General features: G+C 39.5%; 1 protein-coding gene across 4 annotated transcripts in view; it reads right to left on the bottom strand.

Moving 5' to 3' along the window:
• LOC110064156 (unconventional myosin-Ie-like) overlaps positions 1 to 19782 on the bottom strand; it is a 32203-nt gene that overhangs the window by 5983 nt on the left and 6438 nt on the right. For 2 of the 4 annotated variants that reach the window (XM_089274657.1, XM_089274658.1), the window contains exons 9-31: positions 17762 to 17865; positions 14698 to 14830; positions 14381 to 14444; positions 13103 to 13169; positions 12512 to 12577; positions 12176 to 12256; positions 11603 to 11689; positions 10788 to 10871; positions 10335 to 10421; positions 10012 to 10092; positions 9850 to 9935; positions 9348 to 9429; positions 8536 to 8741; positions 7977 to 8121; positions 7487 to 7601; positions 6862 to 6972; positions 6729 to 6787; positions 6530 to 6589; positions 6045 to 6130; positions 5065 to 5214; positions 4222 to 4370; positions 3777 to 4026; positions 743 to 2758 (exon numbers count right to left, since the gene is read on the bottom strand). In XM_089274657.1, coding sequence (XP_089130783.1) covers positions 743 to 2758; positions 3777 to 4026; positions 4222 to 4370; positions 5065 to 5214; positions 6045 to 6130; positions 6530 to 6589; positions 6729 to 6787; positions 6862 to 6972; positions 7487 to 7601; positions 7977 to 8121; positions 8536 to 8741; positions 9348 to 9429; positions 9850 to 9935; positions 10012 to 10092; positions 10335 to 10421; positions 10788 to 10871; positions 11603 to 11689; positions 12176 to 12256; positions 12512 to 12577; positions 13103 to 13169; positions 14381 to 14444; positions 14698 to 14830; positions 17762 to 17865 — 4369 coding nt within the window. The remainder of the gene's footprint in view (positions 1 to 742; positions 2759 to 3776; positions 4027 to 4221; positions 4371 to 5064; positions 5215 to 6044; positions 6131 to 6529; positions 6590 to 6728; positions 6788 to 6861; positions 6973 to 7486; positions 7602 to 7976; positions 8122 to 8535; positions 8742 to 9347; positions 9430 to 9849; positions 9936 to 10011; positions 10093 to 10334; positions 10422 to 10787; positions 10872 to 11602; positions 11690 to 12175; positions 12257 to 12511; positions 12578 to 13102; positions 13170 to 14380; positions 14445 to 14697; positions 14831 to 17761; positions 17866 to 19782) is intronic. The other 2 variants (XM_089274659.1, XM_089274660.1) reach the window with 1 other exon arrangement.

Below are 19782 nucleotides of genomic sequence, written 5' to 3'. Positions count from 1 at the left end.
CCAAGCATTATAAATGTCATTAGCATTTCATCAAGCTAAAAGGAGATAATCCTGTTCACCGTGGATTGATTTGCGTTCGAAAGAAAATAGTGAAGACGCATCAAACACTCGAAACAGTGTTTACCACATTTCCAAACACCTCGAATGTCACCAAAAATACTAGGCAACGCGTCGTATTTTCAAATTTCTTCTCGGCATTTGGAATGTGATGAAACACTGCATCAAGTGTTTGATATACGACATCTTGGGTAAAAGACAACATATTTTCCAACTCTCTGGTTAACTGCATGTCAACATTAGTTTTCGTTTACAAATTCACAGTTTCAAGTTGAAAATCAAAATTTATTTTTTGTTTTATTTGAGACAACAGGCCATATTAGTATTCTCGGTATTGGACTGGAACTAGCTTGAAATGGAGGTTCAGGCGGGAGAATATCATTAAAAAGCGATTAGAGTCATTTGCATTTGAAAAGGCTCCCCGCATTAGCCTCCATTGCACGCTAGTTCCAGTCCAATACCGAGAATACGAATATGGCCTATTTGGGAATTAATTTTACTTTTCAATCTGTTTTTGAAACGTTTAGTTTTTTACCTTTAGGGATTTTGAGCAGAGAGGTTCATAAATTTAAAGCTTATTTGCTCCGAGCAGTAAGTGGTAATTAGAAGTTTAGCGTTTCGTTTTACTTGCAAATTTCTCCGTTACTTCAAGATTTCAGAAATGTTAAAGGAAAGGTTAGCTCACCTATCGTCTTGGTTAGTTGAATTGTTAGATCCGTTTTCAGCATCATGCCACTGCCTCAAGTTGACGTAATCATACTGATCATCACCATCATCGAACTCGCTATCAGAGCTGCTGTCATAGCCATCATACCCGTTCTGCTGCGGAGCCCCATGGTTACCGTCATAGCCATCATACCCATTCTGGTGAGGAGTCGAACTGTAGCTCTGGGGGCTGCCTCCTTGCTCATGCTCTCCTTGGTGATGTGTAGCACTGTATGAAACATTTGGTTGGATTGCTGCAACACTATACGACGTACCATTCTGTTGCGATGGTGCTGTGCTATATGACATGCAGTGCTGCGGAATTGCTCCCGCAATAGTACTGTACGGTGTTCCATTCCATTGACTTGCGGCCGTACTGTGTGGCATACGATTCTGTCGAGTACTGTAGGGTGTTCTATTCTGCTTAGTCGTTGCAGTGCTGTATGGCGTTCCATTCTGTTGCGTACCTGCAGCATCGTATTGTGTTCCATTCCATTGACTTGCGGCAGTGCTGTAGGGAATTCCATTCTGCTGACTCGTGGCAGTGCCGTACGGTATTACATTCCGTTGCGATCCTGCAGCATTGTGTGTAGTTCCATTCTGTTGCGTTTTAGTAGCACTGTACAGCATTCCATCCGGCGAACTTGCAGCAGGACCGTATGGTGTTCCAGTATGCTGACTTGGGACAGCACCGTATGGGGCCCCATTCTGTTGCGTTGTGGAAACTCTGTATGGAGTTCCATTCTGTTGAGCTCCCGCTGCGCTGTATGGTATGCCATTCTGTTGATTTCCCGCCGCGCTGTATGGTATGCCATTCTGTTGGTTTCCCGCTGCGCTGTATGGTATGCCATTCTGTTGATTTCCCGCTGCACTGTATGGTATTCCATTCTGTTGAGTTGTCGCAGCACTGTATGAAACTCCATTTTGTTGGAATCCCGCAGCACTGTGTGGAACTGGAGGGTTGAGGTACAAGGGAGCCATTTGCTCGTATCCCTGCTGAGCTGTGGTACGCTGATCATTACCTGCACTGTATGTTGTTCTCTGCTGTACAACACCCTGAGCATTGTACTTTACTGCTCCAGGAGCATGCGGATTTGACATTGTTACATACTCTGGACTCTGCGGGGCTGGAGCGTATGCATTTTGTCTGTTTGAGCCACTGGTTTTACTGTAATCCACTGGGTTCATCTGCTCATATCCATTCTGTAAAGCTCTAGCCTGCCGACGGTTTGTAGTGCTGTACCCGGCACCGTGCAAAGCATTCCTGGCTCGGTAATCTCCTGAATATGCTGTGTCATGAGCTGTGGTATTCCCTGAGTGGGGAGGTTTGTCTGATCTGTACGAACTCTGTTGAGGGGCTTGGTTCAGATGATATCCCGCCCTACTGTACCCACTTTGATCGGGCGGTCTTGCTGAATACTGACTTCTTTTAGCTGTTTCTGTCCACTGCATTCTCTGCTGCTCGGTTGTAGAACTGTAAACACTTTCGCTCTGTGATGCCATAGTCACAGAGCGAGGGCGTTGCACTGTTCGGTGTCCACTCCGTCCTGCAGTTCCCCTGGCATAAGGATCTTGCTGTGATTCACCTCCTTGATGCAATCTTTCATCGTGTTTCTCACTGAATGGAAAGACATGAATTACCTCTCGTTGAGAGGTAATGTTGGCAGAACGCGGGCGCTGCCTGGCTTGTCTGGCGGCATTCACGTGGTCGTCTTCAAAACTTACCCTCCTCTTACCATCCTCAGACGTTCGTCTCAAAGTCGTTGCGTTGTACGGCGCATTCTGCCCACCGTAAGTTTTCCTATACTGTCCATAGACTGCAGTATCCCACTGCTCAGGATTTTTCCCATATTGACGGGAGCCGTCGCCAAACTGCAGGGAGGATGCCGCATGGTGGATATGTGGTGGAGAGTCCACATGGCGTCCACTGGGAGTGGGATAAGTCGCTCGAGTTCCTCCTCGTAAAGTAGTGACGGGTGGGTTCATGCGGTTAAATCTGTTTATGGTTTAAAGGTCGTGAATTCAATAAAGGCGTTGAGAAGATCACAATTACCTAACTGCTTCTATTTCAGCGCAGCGTAAGTTGTTAACTTGGCTTTAACTGTGATGCATTTGGATAAATTTTAAAATTGAGGTAGTTTATTTTCCTGTAAATTTTAAAAGCAACTTTTGAGTCAGGTTGGGTAATAGACGGCACTTGACAGTTAAACCTGAAAATTATCGGTTTGGTATCTAAACGTGTTATTTCGTTGGTCAATCTCTTACAGTATAATTATGTGTTACACCGGTTATTGTTTTATATTGCAGAATCCGACGGGAGGAAATTTAATTCTGACAAGGAATTTATCACTCAATTTATCAACAACACACCCAAAACATCACAGACAAAAAGCACCAAAAGCACAGCACACTACCTACAGTGTAACACCACACAACACAACACGGCAATAAAATCGCCTATTCCCCTTTGAGTTTTATAATTACTTTGCCTGTCTGGTATCTTTCTATGATTACAGAATAATAGTTCGTGTACACTAATGTGATCTTACATGCAATATTGTTCTGCCTATGTTGTAGCACGCGGTACTGAAAGGTCTTTGGAGGGCTTTTTTCAAGAACACTCAGCTATCGACTTTTCTCGCAGTTTCTTCCAGAAATCGTATATGTACCGGCAATAACAAAAACCGCGCAACTAGGATATAAGAGCTCCATATTAGTGACATGGTACCCCATCAATGTCACACTGAGTTACTTTGTAACAAGTTGGATGAACGTGTATCATTTTGGCGAAATCGTCATCTAAGACAACACTGAACACTCGAACAGTTTCCAACTCTTTTTGTCCAATGAACAACTAAGACGAGTTCCCACGGGTACACTGAAAACAGTCATGGAATAGCGTAATTTAAACTTCACGATGCTAAACAATTCTCGAGACGAAAACCGCGGGCTAACAATTGCATGTAACATCACCCTAACTTGCTGCTAAAAAACAAAACGTAACACAAACTCACCCACACACTCCTGACTCTGGAGTTCGCATGAATTCCTGTTGTCTGACATCAATGTTAGCAGGACCTCGGGCCAGGTGTTGTGCTCCAGATCTCGGCAATGAAGGTTGTTTGTGCGTTTGGGCATACCTATTGAGACTCGACCCTTTTCGGCCACGCACTTGGCCGGGAGCTTGTTGCTGCGAGGGGTACCCAGGGCCTGCACGACGGGGTTTACTTGGGCCAGAACTGGCTGCGACTTGACGACCAGGTCCTGACGAAACAAGGGAAATATGGCATAGTATCAGTACTTATGGAAATGCGGTTTTCCTTGGGCTTCAATACTCGTATCTCTTAAAGCTGGGTTCTGGTAACATTTTAACTTGTTATATTGTGGACATTAAATGGCTTCCTCGCGGTGCTGGAAGAAACATAGTATGTATAAACGCGATCTGTCTCGCAGACTTACTTGTGTCCTTGGGAAGTCCTCGTGCAATGGAGACATTGAGTGTTTTGCCAGCAGGCTTGAGTGCAGGGAAGTCGGAATCACCAGGAGAGAAGGTCAGAGTACGTGTCCCTCCTCCACCCCACCCTTCCTTCTTCACCGCCACTGTGATACTGAAAGGTTCAACAGAAACGACAGGCTGTCAAGGAAATGCGCTTTTTGCCAGCAATGGTTAGAGCGCTTAGTAGACATAAACCTTGTTCTCCAACATACACAGTAAAAAGAAAACAATACATATTTGCAGACTATTTCTTTTTACAGTTCTCCACACGTCCGATAGCTCGGGCTTGTACATTTAAACCTTTTAAAGCCATAACACAGTGAACGTTTAGAAACGATTTGGTGGGGTATGAAGTGATTGCTACTAGAGATCTTGGGTGCCATGCACCGAAGAGACAGAGAAGGACCAGGAAATAACACAGGTTGTAACGGGCCTAATCACGGTTTTCGACGCCATCGTGACAGGTAGACAAAGCGGTCAGAAATTAGAGTTTGTATGGGAATCCAATGGCAAAAAACTTTTTCAAAAATTGAATTTTACACAATATGAGAATAACATACTAGGTGGAAGATTGTATTCAGCTTGGCTAAAAGACGCTCAACTAATTTTTCTAACTTTCGCTTTCCTAACATTTGATTGTAAATTTGGCTGGGTAGACACGGTTCGCGGGAAACAGCTGTGGCCTGTTTCAAAAAGTATTACGTGCAACAGTTGGCGGTTGACTGGATAGAGGAATATTACTTGCATTTTGGGTTATAATACCGTTAAAGGGACATCTTGCGCATAAACCTTTGAATTTATCATACCTGCTGACGATATCCACTTTCAGCTGACGACTCAGAGAGTCGTGATATTTTGATGACAGAAGAGTAAGAAACTCTGTCTTGAATACGGTTTCTAGAACACTGTCATACTCGCCAGGAATATGAAGCACTATAAAGTCATCTTGAAGAGGGCTGGAAAAATAAATTACATTATAAACATTCATGTTAACACAAAAATATCTTGCTCTTTCCTGAGATGTATTTTAAGAACTACATATACACAGGCAGGGAAGCGCGGTGACCTCATAATTAGTGCGCTCGTCTCCGGGTCAAGCGGTCCGGGTTCAAGCCCTGGCCGGGGACATTGTGTTGTGTTCTTGGGCAAGTGCCAGTGCCTCTCACCACTCAGGTCTATAAATGGGTCTGGACGAATTCAATGCTGGGGGTAACCCTACGATGGACTAGCATCCCAACCAGGGGAGGGCGGGGGAAAATAGGAATACTCCTAGTCAATTCATGCTACGGAAACCGGGATAAGCTCTGGCCTGATGGGCCACTTGGCTCGTATCCAGACTTAATCTACCTTTACAGGTGGCAGGTAAACGCGGGGTGTTAATACAATGCCAAGTATTGTACTTACTCTTAGTTTTTTTGTCCCAATGCGAAACTTACAGTTATTAGAGAACCTCAACAATGTTGGCAATGTTAAAGGTAAAAAGGTAGAAAACGTTTTTAGGCGACATAGCTATATTTCAATTGCTGTGATTTACAAGCAGCTTGAAGTAGCTGAAAACTTTAACTGGTCGCCAGCTCTAACTCGAAACCTTGAAAACTGTCAAAAAGGTCACATTCCTGCTTCCCATTAAAGTTGGTCAACGTTATTTTCCAGACAACAACATTGAACTCACTAACTGATGTAGACATGTCAACTTGTACGTCAAACCTGTGCTGATGTTGCAGTCCAACACAAGGCGGGGGGAGGGAGAGGTATCACTGCGAAAAATCTCTTAAATCACACTAACCTGAGTGATACCGATCCTATACTCTTCATTTCTAGTTTACGCTTCACCACTTCGTACACTTTACCCTTCTCTGGTCCTTTCTTCACCTAAAAGTGAGAAATTACAACACAGATTATTTATCACAACATTACTGTAAACTTCAGTCTCTACTTTCAGCGCTGAAAAAAAGAAACGAATTTTGAAGAGTTTTGACCAAAGTGGAATTTACTGGTGAAATTTAAACAAGGATTCCAAGTATAGGGGCCATCTGATTACATTAATCAAGTTTTGCTTTTAATTTTTTGGGATTTAGCGCGGAAGATCATGAGAATTTTAAGCCTAATGCTTAGTTGTAAGAATAACATTTCTTGCCAGAGAGAGCATTGTACCTCAGGATTCCCAGGATACCAATAACTAACGTACGCGTAAGATAAAGATAGATGAGCAACTGACGTTTAACAATGCTGAAAATATTATAAGTTGTTTCTTTTTTTGACCACACTTGCCTTTTCTCTTCCAATGAGGTAAATGTGTTTGCTTGATAACAGAAGGTCCCGCTTCATTGCCTGTAAAAAGGGTCAATTCTGATTCATTACACACAGAATGCATGCACACGTTTGTACACTACGTGTGTCAATATGATGGAAGAGTTAAGTCAAGAATAAAGTCCAAACTACCAAGAATCTCATCAAAACAACATCCCACCTTGAATCTTCTGTCATATTTGTTCACTGTGACAGCAAATTCGATCCTTTCTCGCTTTTCTAAAAGAAGATTAAAAGGGTGAAGCATAAATAAAATAAATATTAATGTTGCACTAAAATAAATGAGTCCATACCGACTAAACTTCTCAATGCTGGGTTCCCATCATAACCAATGTAGTCACCAACAAAGTTACGGTTAATGCTGCCTCTTCGTCTCTCTTTCTTGTTGAAAAGGATGTCTGATGCTGAAAGAAGCACACACATAGAACAATTAAAACAATTTAGTGCCTTTTGCACTTCAGTAAAACCTCATTTGAACAGTATAATTAAATCAAAATTACTCAGAAGCTAATTTCCAATTTATATTTTGATTAGTTGCTTTGATGCCACAGTATACTAGGAGGCTTAGCCTGCGTGTAGGTCCTGTAAATGGCAAGTGATTCTAAATCACAAACTAAGGTACTCAGAACACTTGCCAAATACTGATGAGTGTTTGCCTCATAGTGAGACAGGTTTTCCCTCATAACGGAAAACGAAAAAGTAAAAGCTCCTCAACAACCAATTCTGTCACACAGACTCGATCGAAACGCTACCACTGGAATTTTTAGCTACCAAACTACTTATCTTTTGCAACTTAAAGGAAGCCACACTCCCTACAGGTACTCACCACTCACTGTCAATGTACATTCAAATTATGGCTTGTGTACATGTAGTATCCTGAGAAGTGGACATCAGCCAGCACCTCTATGCTTGACTTACCTTGTTGTTTGAGTTCAGCAAAGTACTGTCTTGATTTGTACATTCTGTAGGCTTTCTGGATTTTTCTGGCATAGCCATCAAACTTTCTTTCCCTTAGTTCCTCAAGCAAGAAGAGCTGAAATTCAAGAAAGTAATCAAATTAAGAATCAAGATGCAGCCATGGTAAATAGTAGTTCCTTAAGGTGGAAAGTGTAATTGGCAAAAGGAACGCCACAACACTTTATCTTGATGCAAGTTGCTTATCTTCTCTTCTGCCAATTTACGTTTTGTGTTACAACGCTTTTTCCTCGACCTTGAACAAAGTGCTTGGCTGGCATTTTCCTTCTGCCTTTTCTTCTTGGCTTTGGTCATCAAACCCAAAAGACTGAATTAGAAACTTACTTTAGGTATAAACTGTAGGTTTTACTGTAGGTTAAACAAGTTCAGGCTGTGTTTTTAGAATGTCCCCTAAAGAGTAAGAATGTCCCTAATGTCCTCTACAGTCTCTTACTGATTCTGGCGCTTTGATGAACACTTTGCTCTTTCCCATCTGCCACTGATCTGATTCCATATTGACAGCTTTCATCAGGTGTTCCACTCCTCTTCGCACATCTCCGCTCCATCTTGGCCAAGTCTCCTTGGTGAGGATAGCATATCTAAAGAGCAGATCAATTCTCGTGGTTGAACTGTGTTACCAAATGAACCTTACATATGTCAGTTACACAGTGACAGAGTCAGTCAATGCACTTAACAGGTATTTATTTATATATAGATCCTGTTGAAAACTACGACATTGAAAGGGGAATGAGGGAGGATTGGAATACCACATAAAATCGATAATAATGATGAACTCCAAATTTGATATACGATATGTTGAAATTTCCTTGACTACCTCTGTCACCGAATGTTTATCAACTTCAAGTTCATAAATAGGTAACCATATACATTGATGTTACTTGTCACATGTCATCATTGCAGCTTTTCACAAGGATTCCAGAGTTTCAGTGCTTTGTCTTGGGTCTATGCTTATTTGCAACCAATTTTTCAGGTATTTGTAACTGCACACTTACCTATCAAGAAATTTCTGAAAGGGTCTTCTGTAGGCAAAACCTGCTCTTCTAACACGGATGTTTTCCTTGAGACCAAGATATTCCACTTGATGCCGTACTCTGTCTGCCTCCCAATCATGAGCCTTCTTGCTCTCATTTGGTTTGATACAACGGATGTAATGTGGAGTACACTTCATCAGTTTATCCACCAGTAGGTTGGCTTGAGTCTAAAATAATACAAAAGAAACATGTATTATTGACAGCCATTGTGATGGGGGTGTGGCAAGACTCATGCTGCAACATGTAATAACTAGCAAGCACTGTGAGTTACTTGTTAGCATAATACATGTATGTCACGTGGTATTCATTTAAGGGTCAAAAGTAATCTAAAAATTTGCTCTACTACAGTCTGTAATTTGCTTAACAAGCTTCTGTGACCAACACAACAAACCAGATGTGAAACTGACACATGCATTTTCTTCAGCTCGGTTCTGGTTACTTGTATTCACCTTGTATTGAGCAGTCACTGATTCATCATGTTGGTTACATTTGTTGTGATTGGTCGTTGTGATTACTTTGGTTTCCCCTTAAGTGTAATCAACTGAAAACTGCTCAGAGCTCCTCCTGAAGTAAAAAGGTAAGGCCTGTCTCAGGCTTAGCTGGGAGTATGCAGGGACACTTTCCCTCCAGGGCTGCTAATCCATGGCAGCTCCTAAGCATAGCTCTAGAGTCTATGAACAAACTAGCACTTGCAAGTCCTATCTCTTTTTTGATATTTTCCACTGAGGGATGATTCACAGGTAATACATGTATGAACATGATAACATCTTTACCTTGATTTTATTGCTAGCTGTCGTGGGTCTTCCTCTCTTGTCTGTACTTACATCTTCAGGGAAAAGATTCCTTATGAAAGGACTAGAAAGAAAACCCTATTGTTAGAAAGTTCAGATCAAGATCAGTTTAACACCAGCCTTCAAAGCTAATGGCCATTTATCAGCCTTAAAACAAAAGCAGTAGCCCTTTTCTCACAGACAGATTTGCATATCAGGAGATCAAAGGGAACAAAAGCCCGTTCAAATCACAAATCACATTTGATCAGAGTAAGTGAGAGTTTAAAGTGATGTTCCCTTTTCAATTCCCTTAGTTAGGAGTTCAGCTAAAATTTTAGAGTAGAGATTAAATGCATAAGATTATCAGTTGCCAGTTGTAAGGACTCATCAGAGTCTTCACTGACTTCAGAGACATACAACACAAGGTATAAATTATTTTATTTATCTGACTGGGTGATATGTACATAGAATTGAAAAAACCTGATACACTAAATTTTGAACTCACTTTTCACTTGTTTGCATAAGCTCAATAAGATCCTTAAAAAGAACATCACGATTTCTTTCACAGAATCCAACAACATCATAAGTTACCTGAAACAAATCCAGAAAAGCTCTGTTTGAATCATGTATGTTGCCACAAATTGTAATAAATGACAAAAACAATTACCTTTCCTGCATAGTGGTGAATGATGAACCCACCACTGACTCCCTGAAAGTGTTGATGTGTCCCCACGGCATTGTTCAGTTTCTACAAAGTCCAAAAAATGTATACATGTTGAACATACTGCCAAATAATACATCCTAAGAAAGTGTGTGATGCTTGCTATATACGTCAGTTATGATAATATTCTGCATTACAGCTCAGTATAATCTATAATGTTGCATGTCCAAAGCTTATTAGATAATGAGTAATGAATTGATTTATAACTGGTCTAAGTGTCTGAATTGTATACATGAAATTGCACAATCCTGTTTAAATAAATACTACACCTCAAGAAGAGTAGCATCAGCACCCTCACTAACAGCATGCATTGTGGCACATACATCATCAAGGACACACATGATACCTGGAGGTTTCTGTCAATACAAACAACCCATTGCACAATATTAGCCTTAATCCACTCACAGCAATGTCGCAGAACAAGTTGTCTAGCATTAAATAAATTCAGTGTCTGCAGCATCATCAGTACCAACACTTTGATAATTGTATCATGGGGTAGTGATTCCTCCTTTGCTGACCATGCCCAGAATTTTTTTATAAAATTTAAGTGCAGGCTGGAGTCATTGTGTCATGTTCTTAGACAGCTCCAACTCTGTGCTACCTTGGCCTGAAAGCTCATTTACACTTTTGTCTTAAGTACATCACACAAACCATTTATGCTGTGTCTAGATCTCTACATCCAGGTCCAGCATCGTTTGATGAGAAAGTGCTTGTGATCTTACCTTGCTTTCAATAACATCACAAACGATTTTGTTGTTGAAATAATCAATTGGGCTCCAATTAATTCCTTCTTCCACATACTCCTCCTAAAAGGAATAAAATGAAATGGTTCAAATAACTTGTTAACGTACATAGCTGAAAAACTGAAAGTCAGACAGCAAATAGTGAAGCTAATGAGATGAAGTAATATCAGTTTTAAAACAATAACAATAGTAATAATAATAATGATAATGATGATAACGATAATGATAATAATAATAATAATAATTAATTACTTTTATTATATGGCGTGCTCCGCAAACAGGCAAGATGAATCAAATCCTGCGCTGTGATTGGCTACCCAAGCAGGCAAGATGGAGCTATCTTGCCCGCTCAGGATCTACCTGCTGTGTCCCGCAAGAAAAATTTCCCCCAAAAGCCATATAATAAATCCTTTATTGACCAAGTTTGTTTGGTCAAGATGGCTGGATATTGGCCTAGTTCTTTTTTTGCGAGTTTATGGACCTTGACTCCGTCTCAGTCCATAAACTTGCAAAAAAAAGAACTTGGCCAATATCCAGCCATCTTCACCTCACACTTGGTCAATAACCCATATATATTGCGCCTTTTAACATGCAATGATCAAAAGGCACATTACTGTACATCATAAATTCAGAAAAAATTATATTAAATTTTAAAAGCCACTAGCATTATAAAATGAACTAAGAAAATATAAACCCAGCTCTGATTGGCTTAACAAATAGTTAGGACATTACATCATGCAAGATTTGCCAGCAACAGGTTAAAAAGAGTGCACAATACAACCTGTTGATCTTACCTGCTCTGCTTTCAACGTCAGCTCAATGAAGATTTGCTGGAGTTTTTCATTCACAAAGTTGATACAGAATTGTTCAAATCCATTTTTCTGAAAGGTTGGGAACATTTGCATGCAGCTTCAACAAAAGAACTTACAAAAGAAACAGAGGCAATGCATATGCATTTTAGTTTACAATTTCTGGATACCACCGATGAATGGACATCTCTCATTATGGTACATAAAATACTTTGTATCGGGGGACTCAAGCCATCATGGAACTCCTGTATAAACTGACAGTTGTTCATAATAATAGGATGTTGCTATAGGGAAGACCCACTACAAAATTCTCAAAAGGAATCACTTCCTTATATGGACACAACTCATATTTAATACAAGGGACCCCTCCCATGAGGTGAAATCTTCCAAAAAGGAGAGGAAGGCCTGCTCTAATGACACATAAAAGGACACTCCTTGAAGGGGAACTCTCTCAAAAGGTAGAAACTGTGGTTACAACCAACTGATGTACAAGAATCCTATTACAGCTGCATAAAATGGGAAACATATCTGTAATTACAAGGATTATTAGAAATTTACCTGGAAGATTTCAAAGCCATAAATATCAAGGACACCAATTGTGAGTTCATCAACATCCTTCTGCATGGCTTTGTTTACAGACTGCAGAGAGAATGATCATGTTTTGAAATTAAACAAGAACAGAAGGAAAGTTTCAACTGGTATACATGTATCTGGTCAAATATTACATATTAATTTATTGTATTCTTAAGAATGTAAAATTTGAAGAGAATGCAAGCAAACAAACAACTGCTGTAGGCTTTTCAAAACTAAACATTGCAAGCAATCCTTCAAATATTTCATACTAACACTGGAATAAAATTGAACATGGAACATAAAAAAAATTGTATTAGTTACCTGAACTAGATAATCAAACAATCTTGAGTATAGAGCTTTGGCTAAGGCATCCCTAGTGTAACATGCCTGAAAGATAAAGAACCAGAATTGGACTCACTTTAATTTTAATTCACACAGGAAGTAATGTATGTATCCCAGTGTATATAAAAAAAACATTTTAGCCATCATGATAAACAACTGTGTAGTTTCTTGTGTTACTATTTAACAAGCAAAAAAAGTTGTTAATGTTGAGAATGTTGAGGAGTCTGCTTCTTTTTTTTTATAGAAAACTGATGATCAGTACAGAGTACAAAATATGACTCAGGCTAAAAACAAAACTTCCACTAAAAGCAAACCAAAGTCACCTGAAGAAAACCAATTGCTGTTATTTTGAAAATCAAACCTGCCTACTCTGTCAGTTTTAAAAAGATAACTTGAAAGTATGGTAAATACATTATATTTAGGAATGTAAAAGAATGACCATGCTCAAAGAGTTGGGAAAGCAACCAAGGGTTTTTCACATGTATAATCACGAGACTTTGGTGAGTCCAGTAGTTTGTAATTTGCCTGGTCCTTTGTGTGGTAACAAAACATCTTAAGATTTTCACATACCTGTTCCACATTGAGTTGCATGTTGATGGTTTCTGTCTTGCCACCCCACTTGCTGTCCATAACTCGGCTAAACCAATAATAGTGAAAACTTAGTGAGACAGACAGGGTAAATTGCTTAAATACTGACCCCAGTTCTCACAAAACCTACAAAACTACTACAAACTACATGTTCTATTGTCTTATAATGTACACGAAATGATCTATCTACACATTTTACTATATCGTTTAGACAGCAGGGAGGGCCAATTACTGACCAAAATCAGCCACTTGGAAAGCTTAATTGCCAGTCCAATGTTTTCTAAGTATTAGACTGGGTTATGTTTTTGTAGTTCTTACATGTATTCAATCATAGTGTCATGACTAACCAATTTGTAAACTGGCAACCCGGCATTTTTAACCTAGTGGTTATTTCCGGTTGCCAGAACCCTAATTTTAAGCAATATTTTATATATTTCTGTATTCATTAATGAAAAAAGGGTAATAAAGAGGATGTTGTTGTTGTTGTTGTTGTTGCATGTACACATGTAATAACTTTACCCTGCAGGAGGGGAGAACAACGGTAATTGGTCTTGTCTTTACAGACCTGACTGTACCCCATCCGTTCTGTCAAGTCCCTGGGTAAGACTTAGATAGTGTTCTATTGGGATAAACCGTTTCTGGTTGACTGGGTTGGTTGAAATTGTTCTACTGGGGAAAAACCGTTTTCAGTTGGTCTTGTTGATCAACTTTTTCTTGAAACTGGCCTCAAACTAGGTTGAAACGTTTGAAAGAGCATTTGCTTGATTATGTGGCATGATTGAAGCTCACATAAGGACTCTTCCCAGGAGTTACCGCATTTCAACCAAAAATGGTTGGGAAGGTGTTCTATTGAGAAATGTCAACCATATCAACCTAAACCGGTTACAGTTGAAACGGTTGATCCCAATAGAGCACATCCTTAGTATTCTCCAAATACAGACTCTGCACTTTGTTAAATGAGATATACACTTATTTCTAAGTAGTTACAGACTGTAATTTTGTGAATGGGCCTCTCCAAAACAGATGGTTGCCATTAATTCCTGAAGAACAAATTCTAAGTCTATGCTTATCATTATAGCCATAATTTGTGTGGAGATGCAGTTCTCAACACATTTATGCTGCGGTGCTTTGCTTCGCAGTGTTATTTAAAAATGATGTCATACATGTCAGATTGTACATCAAATTAACAGCTTCACATTACTCTTCAACACATCAGTTTAACTTACGTGGCTGTATATTATGAATGGCATTATTTCATACCTGATCAGTTTCTCTTTTAATAGCATATCATTCACGCCCATCAAGTATGCTGGATATGCCAAAACTGTTGAAAACAACGGGAAAAAACATGCTCAAATACTTTCATAAACACAGTAAGGCATTAATACCGTTATCTACATGCATATAAGATAAATAGATAGACTTTATTTGACCAGGGTAATAAATAACTAATCTATAACTAAAATAATGTAAAATAGCTGCTTTCAATTAATGCTGTGCCTTGCACCTCAGATAAGTCATATTAAAACAATGCCAGTACTCATTAAGTACTATATAATGGACTGTTGCATGCATACATTCATCATCACTTGGTACTGCATAGTTTCCCTGCTCATCAAAGGAAATATTGCCCAAATGAAGGACCCCAGCAACAATCTGCACCACGCTGCCTTGGTCTTCATCAGATATTCCTATTACATCCATTGCTTTCTGAAAACAACAGAGGAAGAGATTTTCCTAACAGGTCTATAACAATCTTGACTTAAATACATTGTACAGTAATGTGCTCAATACACATTGTACAGTAATGTACTTAATATATACTGTGCAGTAATATACTTTAATTTACATTGTACAGTAATTTACATTAGAAAACAGTCCTAAGAAAATATGTGCGCTGACTAGTTAAAATTTGTGTTTCTATAACTCGATAGAAACACAAAACTAGCACAAGCTGTTGACGTAATGATGGCGCCAGCAAAGAGAATTTACACTTTGATAATCAAAGTTAACAAGTTGTTTCATTTTTTTTCGTTGCAATGTTTTCTAAAAGAAACAGAAAACATGTTCTCTGCGTTTCTATCAAGTTATAGAAACACTCGTGGAAGTTTGGAACTCGAACATCATTTCTCGTTCTCCCAAACTTCCACTCGTGTTTCTATAACTCAATAGAAACATGGTACATCTTTTCTATTTCTTAATTGTACAGTTTATTACTTTTCTGCTCTATTTGCCTAATCTGTGTAGAACAGAGCGGGATTCATTTGAAGGCTTCCTGTTAAAATACATTTCACGCCAGGACAGAACAGATTTTCTCTTCTGCTGAATCCTTATTGGTCAATTCAAATTTCAGGCACACTGGTATACAAGGAAAGGCACAATTATTGTACTTTTTGGCTAAATATTTGAAGGGGTGAGTGCAAAACCATGCTAAGTGACGATTTGGGTGAAAAAAAATTTTTGCAAAAGGGCTTGAATTTTTGCACGTGGTCTTCAATGTAATAGAAAAACGTGGCCCTGTATTTTTGTCGCTGGTTTTTGCTTCGTTTTCGAGTTATAACGTATGCAAAAATACTTGGCTTTTCCTAGCCATGTCTTTAGGAGTTTATTTGTTGAACAGCAAACAGGCAGACTGTTTATAGTGTATGAAGTCAAAATCAAATCTCACAGCATATATAGAGCAGAAATCTGGGAACAGATTGTTTACATCGGTTGTGACGTGAGCACAACACATGAATCGATCGAATGTCAAACGAAATTCATCAAACAAAAAAGAGATGTGCCGCATTAGAGCTCTGTCAACTAATATCTTAAGCACTGTTTTAAAGTACCTTGTATGCCTGCCTGGTGGTTGAGAGGCATCATAAAGTCTCGATAAACCCGTAAGCCATCAGCACGTTTTAAAGAATCAAAATGTGTTCTGAAACTTCAAAGGCAGCTGATATACTGTAATCGTGTTATCGGCGTTTGAAGTCAGATCGAGCCAGGCAGCAAAGTCCAAGAGCAGTTCTTGCCCAAGAAAAATACCCTCGGGTGAGTCGTGGCCCATTTGCCAAGCATTGCTAGCGTCAAAGTTTGGAAAGCGAGAACTGGTTTTAGACTTATAAAATTTGTCTTGTATCGACCGCCATGTTTTCCCACGCACGAGGTGTAAAGACCCTTCCCGGCATGCATTGCGATCACGTTCTGCGGACGTTTCTCGAACTGGTAACTAGATTGTTTAAACATAAGAATGGCCAACAACTAGCGATCAATTGTAACATAGATCTGTGATCCAGGTTGCGTTGATTTTATTTCAAATCGGCATGATTTGTAGTGTTTTGAGCTTCTGGGATCAGTGGACATGCAGATGTATGGAGACCCGTACGTTGTGGAGAAGGGCTAATCTGTTAATCTGTCAGCCCTATTTATAGCGCGTTTTCACGTGAAATCAACATCATTGAGCTTATAAGTTGTGTGAAATTACCATTTTGCTGTTTTCTATGTGAAACTAGCATCCTTGCCATCAAGCGTTAACGTGAAATCAACATTTTAACCTATTTAGACCTGAAATCAACATCATTGAGCTTATGCGCTGCGTGAAATTGACATTTCGCTGGTTTCTAAGTGAAACCAACATCCTTGCCATCATGCGTTAACGTGAAATCAACATTTTAACCTATTTAGACCTGAAATCAACATCACTGAGCGTATGCACTGCGTGACATTGACATTTTGCTGGTTTCTAAGTGAAACCAACATCCTTGCCATCACGCATTAACGTGAAATCAACATTTTAACCTGTTTAGACCTGAAATCAACATCATTGAGCTTATGCGCTGCGTGAAATTGACATTTTGTTGGTTTCTAAGTGAAATCGACCTCCTTGCCGTCACGCGTTAACGTCAAATCAACCTTTTAACCCATTTAGACCTGAAATCAACATCATTGAGCTTATGCATTACGTGAAATTGACATTTTGCTCGTTTCTAAGAGAAATCAACCTCCTTGCTGTCACGCGTTAACGTGAAATCAACATTTAAACCTTTTTTGACCTAAAATCAACATTTTTGAGCTTATACGTTGCGTGAAATTGACATTTTGCTGCTTTCTAAGTGAAATCAAAGTCCTTGCGGACGCGGCGGGCCGATCCTTTGTTACGATAAACCGAGGTGAGACTTCGACTTATAACAAAGGCTTGGCTTGGCTATTATAACAAAGGATCGGCTCTGTTTATCATAACAAAGGCCCGGCTTCGTTTATTTGAAGACCTCGGCGGGAAAAGGGCGCTAGGTGTTTTAATCAAAAGTGAACTTTGTCGAAAACGCTCCAAATTTCGCATGCAGTTTTGTTTAGGTATGTTTAACAATGTCCCATAGTTTTTCCGCTAAGCTTCGCTTCGTTTTCGAGATATTGCGTATGCAGAAAAACCACTCGATTTTCCTAGCAGCGTCTTTATAAACGAAGCAAAAACCAGCGACAAAAATACAGGACCACGTTTTTCTATTACATTGAAGACCACATGCAAAAATTCAAGCCCTTTCACAAATATTTTTTTTTTCACCCAAATCGTCACTTAGCATGGTTTTGCACTCACCCCTTCATTTAATAATATTTTATCAGGAAAAAGTACCAACATTGGCTAAACTACTGAGTACTCACCCTTGTTTCCTCATACTCCTTTACATCATTAGTGCCGTCCACTGAGTATGTACCACTTTGATTCAGATAGTAGTAATAGCTGGGTTCTGTTAGACCTAGCTGACCTATTGATCCCAAAAAATACATTTTATTAGCGTATTCATACATGAAACTGCAGTATCTCATTTTGAAAATAAGCAAAACAGGCTCATGAAGTTGTCTGAAGCAAGACATTGTTAAGCTGCAGTTAATTTCAACTCAGAACCCAGTTTCTTGTTGCACTGTGTTTAAGAAATTGTTTCATTGAAATAATGGGTAATGCTCAATTGTTTCTACCAAAACAGGTGTATCTAGTCAAGAATTTAGTGGTAATTATTACTTTCACCTTTTTGCAAATGGCAAGAGAAATGATTTTGAATTTCCGAAGAGCGCCCTGAGATAATTATGTATCTACCAGTCAATTAATCTGTTCTAGGACAAGTATGTGCACATGAAAGTAAACTGTGTTCCAAGCCTCCAGGCAGGTGAAGTCTGCATCAAGTGATAGTGTTTCTGCATCATGCTCCTGGAGCAATTCTGGGTTTCTATAGCAAGAGGTGACTAAATGTATTGCTGCTGCCCCCCTGGATGGGATGCTGGTCTATTCAAAATGACTCTGGTAGGGCTCAAACTATTGACAGAACTAGTCCAGAGTCCAACAAACTAACCATGTTGGCCACTGAGCCTTCCTAACTCAGTAAGTACCAAAGGATAACTCTGGGCTTCCTGTGTCATTTGGAACTAGAAGAAACTAACTTCTCCTCATGGATGGGTTATTAGTCCATTGTAGTCCATTACATTTTTGTCAGGTTGCTCTCAACTATTGAGCAACACCCATTTACACATCAACTTTTAATTAGTAGAGAAAGACACTGCTAGAATAGGATAATGTGGTTCCCCTAAGAACAAACCTTATAAATACTATACATCATTTATCTCATTAGAGGGAGTTGTAGAGTTTAAAAAAAAAATTGAATTTGAGAGTTGACAAGAGTTGAGGCACAAGTTAGAGTTTTCTTAATGATCAATTGAAAGGCCGCATGCAAGAACGTCCCCTAGATTTTTTGGCCATTTTGAAAGTGTTCAAAAATAGCTGAATTTTGGCATGTAGGCTTCGTTGTACCTCAGAAACATTGCTCTGGATTTTTTTTGGCTGGGGCGCTCTTCGTTCTCGAGAAACAACGTATGCAAAAAGCTCAGTTTTCCAAACGGCATCGTTTGGAGATCTTTTGTTGAACAAAAAACAAAAGAAACCTTATTATTTTGTTGAACAGCAAACAGGCAGACTGTTTATAGTGTATTCCACTGAATCTTAGCTGTCTTAAAGTCAAAGGAAAATAGTATATAGAGCGGAAATCTGGGAACAGATTGTTTACATCGGTTATTGTGACGTAAACACAACACGTGAATCGATCGAGCGGCAAACGAAATACCATCGAACGAAAAAGAGATGTGCCGCATTAGAACTCTGTCAACTAGTATCTTAAGCATAGTGTTAAAGTACCTTGTGTGCCTGCCTGGTGGTTGAGAGGCATCATAAAGCCTCGATAAACCCGTAAGTCATCAGCACGTTTTAAAGAATCAAAATGTGTTGTGAAACTTCGAAGGTAGCTGATATACCATAATCGTGTTATCGGCGTTCGAAGTCAGATCGAGCCAGGCAGCAAAGTCCAAGAGCAGTTCTTGCCCAAGAAAAATACCCTCTCGTGAGTTGTGGCCCATTTGCCAAGTGTTGCTAGTGTCAAAGTTTGGAAAGCGAGAACTGGTTTTTGACTTATAAAATTTCTCTTGTAGCAACCGCCATGTTTTCCCACGCGCAAGGTGTAAAGAGCCTTCCCGGCATGCATTGCGATCACGTTCTGCTCGCGTTTCTCGAACTGGTAACTAGATTGTTTCGGCTTTTTTCATTTAAAGGTAATAATGGCCAACAAGTAGCGATTGATTGTAACATAGATCTGTGATCCAGGTTGCGTTGATTTTATTTCATATCGGCATGATTTGTA

Source organism: Orbicella faveolata, unplaced genomic scaffold, assembly GCF_042242905.1.
Source record: "Orbicella faveolata isolate gen_17 unplaced genomic scaffold, um_ofav_v1 contig_36, whole genome shotgun sequence".
Lineage (NCBI taxonomy): Eukaryota > Metazoa > Cnidaria > Anthozoa > Scleractinia > Merulinidae > Orbicella > Orbicella faveolata.
Note: the sequence above shows the minus strand (reverse complement) of the source record. Positions and strands in the feature narration are given on the sequence as shown.